The sequence below is a fragment of the Physella acuta genome, unplaced genomic scaffold (genome assembly GCF_028476545.2).
Source record: "Physella acuta isolate Inbredline_101_S28 unplaced genomic scaffold, ASM2847654v3 ptg000260l, whole genome shotgun sequence".
Taxonomy (NCBI): Eukaryota; Metazoa; Mollusca; class Gastropoda; family Physidae; genus Physella; species Physella acuta.
Genome location: NW_026731779.1, coordinates 1 through 5,085, shown reverse-complemented (window position 1 = coordinate 5,085; position 5,085 = coordinate 1). Strand labels below are relative to the sequence as shown.

The window sequence follows — 5,085 nt, the reverse complement described above, 5'->3', positions numbered from 1 at the left end:
CATCTCCCACGCCAATGTGTGTTGTACTGCTTAACTCTGCTTAAAGACAAGTTCACTGTTATCAAGTTGAAGTTTACTGTTTTTAAATGCTTATTAAAATTCAATGATCTTTCAAAATAGACTCTTTTTAACCTCTTTAGTTAAGCACTTGCACACGCCTTCAACAATCATACGATTTTAGCAAGTCTGCAAACAAATCAATTTAAACAAACATTGATACAAATACATCTTGCACACAAACCATACATTAAATATAAAGAAAACAATGTAAGGTTTTAAATGTTTTATTGCCATATTACAAAATATTTTGCTTTTGTTTTTAAAAAGATTATGTACATTAAGTAACAATACAGTAACAAAGATCAATTGAAAAAGAATTTTCCCTTAAAAAGTTCTTGTAATAGCATGCAGTAGTGGCTGGTATTTGACTTCACCTGACTAAGGACAGTGGACTTGTATGGAACATTTTGAGCATGGTTGGTGATAGATGGTTAACAATATCACAAGAACAATTTACTGGAGGTGATACTCTAAAGGAAAAATTGATTAATCTACTGAACTTGTTTAGAAACACTTTCTATGAACGATAGATGGACCAGATTCATCATACTCTTGTTTGGAGATCCACATCTGTTGGAAGGTGGATAGAGAGGCCAAGATGGAGCCTCCAATCCATACAGAGTATTTGCGCTCTGGTGGAGCAATGATCTTGATCTTCATTGTTGGTGGAGCAAGGGCAGTGATCTCTTTCTGCATACGGTCGGCAATACCTGGGAACATTGTGGAACCACCAGACAATACAGTGTTGGCATACAAGTCTTTACGGATATCGACGTCGCACTTCATGATGGAGTTGTAGGTGGTTTCGTGGATACCTGCAGACTCCATGCCGAGGAAGGATGGCTGGAATTCAGACTCTGGGCATCTGAATCTCTCATTACCAATGGTAATTACCTGACCATCAGGAAGCTCGTAGCTCTTTTCGAGGGATGATGATGTTGAAGCTGTCTGCATTTCTTGCTCAAAGTCAAGAGCAACGTAGCAGAGCTTTTCTTTAATGTCACGGACAATTTCTCTTTCTGCTGTAGTGGTGAAGCTGTAACCTCTCTCTGTGAGGATCTTCATCAAGTAATCAGTGAGATCACGACCGGCCAAATCCAATCTCATAATGGCATGGGGCAAGGCGTAACCTTCATAGATTGGGACAGTGTGGGTAACACCATCACCAGAGTCCATGACAATACCAGTGGTACGACCAGAGGCATACAGAGAGAGCACAGCCTGAATGGCTACGTACATAGCTGGTGTGTTGAAGGTTTCGAACATGATCTGTGTCATCTTTTCTCTGTTGGCTTTGGGGTTGAGTGGAGCCTCAGTGAGAAGAACAGGGTGTTCCTCAGGGGCAACTCTCAGCTCATTGTAGAAGGTGTGGTGCCAGATCTTCTCCATGTCATCCCAGTTGGTGACAATACCATGTTCAATGGGGTATTTCAGTGTCAGGATACCTCTCTTGGACTGGGCCTCGTCTCCAACATAGCTGTCTTTCTGTCCCATACCAACCATCACACCCTGCAGAAGAATAGGAATACATTATAAAAATTGTTTTTGACCTTTGACTATGATAGACAAATGACAATGACAAAACGACAACATTAATTTTAAGACTAAAAATTTCGGGATTTAATTTCTTTTGTGAGATCTAGAAATCTAGAACTTGGCCTTATTTTTTTTTTTTAATGTAACTCTGGACTGACCAAATTTTATCTAGATTTCTAGATTTTTCTGGATAAGATAGTTTTAGATAAGTTATCTTCTAGATTCTAAGTCTAAGAGAAATGACAAATTAAATTTTGAACCCTCTTTTGTCTTTAAAATAAGACCGTAATTACTTAAATTTTCAAATTTCAGTCAATAAAATCAATTTTTACCTGATGACGGGGTCTCCCAACGATGGAAGGGAATACAGCTCTTGGAGCATCGTCTCCAGCGAAACCGGCTTTGCACATACCAGAGCCATTGTCAACTACAAGAGCGGCTACGTCTTCGTCAGACATGATGTTCTGTTGAGCTGGGTTAAGTCCACGAAATTTAACTAAAAATCACAGGTGAAAGAGCCACACTGACACTTGTAGCACGAATGAACCTGACTGGTACTGTCGCCGACTAATATACAACACGGCCGAAGGCGGGGGGTTTGGCCATGCCATATAAGGAGTTGACACAGAAGGAGCGCGAACGTTGACAAAAGCACACGGTTCACTGGCCGAGCTATCGAACAACCTCTCGTGTTATTCACTCCCCCTCCCCCCCCTCTTCTCCCTGGGGCTTACACCTTTTAGCTACACACTAACGATTTTTTTTTTACTGACGTTAGTAGTTGGCCTGGTTTGACGTTAATTTCTCTTATCCCGCCCCACCCCCTGAAATAAACAGGATCTAAAATTGAAGGGATGAAATCTTGAAAATACTAAGCTTCTAATTTTAAAAATAAAACAACCCTCTCGCACAACATAACTATATATGGGAATAAAAATATTGCCAACACGACTCAGACATGCAAATTTACATATTTAGAAATTAGATCCCTATCAAAATATGTTTATCAAACTATTTGGAGAAAATAATGTAGTTTAATAACAAAATCTCTAGTTGTTCTCAGTATGTAAACATTTAAGCAATAATAATACTGTTCACATTTGCATTCTTTCATGATTCATAAAATATTCTTTTGACATTTTCTAGATCTATTCCGCTGCAACTTTTGTTAAGAGCTTTACCAAGCGTAGAGAATAGGAACCGAGTTGAATTGTATGCCTATATTTAATTTTAATGGAACACTATCAAACATAAATCAAATGGGAAAAAAAACTTAGATATCTTCACCGTTACATAAATTATTTCGTTAAGTTCCTAAATATTACTGATTCGCAATTTTAAATTTTTTTTTTTTAAAGTGACGCTGTATGAGACTGTGGACTGGGCGGAAGTGTGTCGGTCTGATGAGTGACGTGTAGGGGCCTCATGTGTTGTCACACATTCCCCTTGACCTCGCCTTCACCGTGGCGATCTGGCTATGAGCGAATCAGCTGATTGTATTACCCGTGGCCCATGCCACCAACACATGCCCACGGGGAAGTAAAATCTAGGACAAAAGCAAGCACAGGCCTCCCTCGTGACCCGGCTTGTTCTCGGCACTGAAACTTCCCATTGACTCGAGACCTAACCCTAACTTTACTGTAAAGTTTACATTAATTAGCTTCTTCTACCCTAAACATTCACGCTAACATTAGGTTAAGTATTAAGTAGTTTCTGTTTTAACTGGAAAGTAAGCTACTCATTATTTGTGTACCACACAGTACATCAGGTTAAAGTTTTAGTTAAGGTTTTTCAACATTTAGTCCAGCAATAACCAATTTTCTTCTTTTAACCCAGACGTAGGGAGCTTTTGGGGAGGGGGGGGGGGGGGGGAAATCCGAAGCCGCGCGGCCTATAAATGTGTACAGCTGCGGTCTTTTTGCTTGAAAATTAAAAATAAATAAAAATGTAGACCAATGTGTCTAACCCAACACGCAGAATAAAGCTTCAACACCACGAAGATATATTAATATTACTTTAGCATATAAGCATAATAATTATAAAAACTATCGTTGCGGATCCTTGTTTAATTAACATAATAACATAATTATAAAACGGATCTTAAAGAAAGGCTGCCGACCCCAAGCCTTATCCCTAACATTGTTTTCTTGATGCCTAACTTTATTAGGGTTTAAGTATCACCTGCATTTTTGTTGCTATGACCTTTTCGCACTTAGGGTATCACAGGCTCTTTGTCAAGAATATTATCTCCTAATTTTATTTACCATAACCCCAACCAAATTAACTTTAGCAAGAACGAATAAGTTAGAACCAACAGCCTATAAACTAAATAAAAAATATGGACGTATAATTAAGAAGTGCATAATCTTTTCTTTACTTAGTCTTAGACTAATGTTCAGGGTGTCATTCATAAATGACGTCACGCTTTTTTTTGGACGATTTTACTTCCTTCTTCCTCATGGTCACAAAATGCCAGACCTCCACCTCTTTTAATGATGGCATACCTCAGCATACCACCCCTTCAAAATCGAAGTTTTAGTTTTTTTAAACATCGATTTTTTTTTTTCTACAATATTTTCTGAGCTCGGTCAACATTGAGTATATTAATCTGTTTCTACTGCAATTTATATAAACAACAATTTAAAAACAAGAAAAAGCTGCTAAAATTCTAGCCGTACTATTTAAAGTGCATCTACACATTTTTTGAGCCACCCCCTCCCCCTTTCACAAAATTTCGAAACCCCTCTCCAAGGGAGCGTGACATCAATAATGGGACCACCCCATACAATATGATCATTTATTTGCATCATGTAAATTATCCTTTAGGCTTCTTGATGTAACAAATAGGTTACTTGATTTTTTCCAAGCATGAGCTTAGCCTGTTCAGAGGGCGTAGCGAGGGGGGGGGGGACGACATATGTCCCCGGGCGCCGACTGAGGGGGAGCGCCAATTGAAAGTTTGAGAGGGGGCTGCAAATGAAAAGTTCGAGGGGGGGGGGGGTTGCAAATAGAAAGTTTGTACCCGGGCGCCGGGAAGGGTCGCTACGCCTCTGAGCCTGTTTATAACATACCAGCGCAAGTACTGTGCTTGTACGCGTGTATTGTGTCGTATCAAATTAAAGTAAACAAAGTAGCCTAGTCGACTCTCCATTGTTTTTGAAATGTGAGTACAGGCTTCGTGCTTAAAAAACGAGGCACGTTTTTGGGAATAAAACAGGACCAAAGATTGCAGATGTGTGTGTGGTGTGTGTGTTTGTTGGGGGGGGGGGGGGTGAAAATATGGGAAATATTTAAGTGGGGAAATAATGTATTAGACTGATAGGTAATTGTTTAGCTAAAAATAATTGATAAGGTGCAGTGATTGGCAAAAAAAAAAGACAGGCAAAAGAAGACACGAGAAGACATCAGGGAATGGACAGGTTTGACAGCGAGAAAGGCACGGAGAAAGACGGAAAACAGAGTAGAATAGAGGATTGCATTTAAAAGCAG

At 39.4% G+C, this 5,085-nt stretch overlaps 1 protein-coding gene across 1 annotated transcript; it reads right to left on the bottom strand.

The window, feature by feature from the left end:
* Positions 1 to 268: 268 nt before the first annotated feature.
* Positions 269 to 2,168, bottom strand: LOC131938948 (actin, cytoplasmic). Its single transcript, XM_059297194.1, has 2 exons — positions 1,929 to 2,168; positions 269 to 1,569 (listed from the first exon to the last, which is right to left on the bottom strand). Exons 1-2 carry the CDS (start codon positions 2,052 to 2,054, stop codon positions 565 to 567), a joined length of 1,131 nt encoding a protein of 376 aa, XP_059153177.1. The 5' UTR covers positions 2,055 to 2,168; the 3' UTR covers positions 269 to 564.
* Positions 2,169 to 5,085: the final 2,917 nt, after the last annotated feature.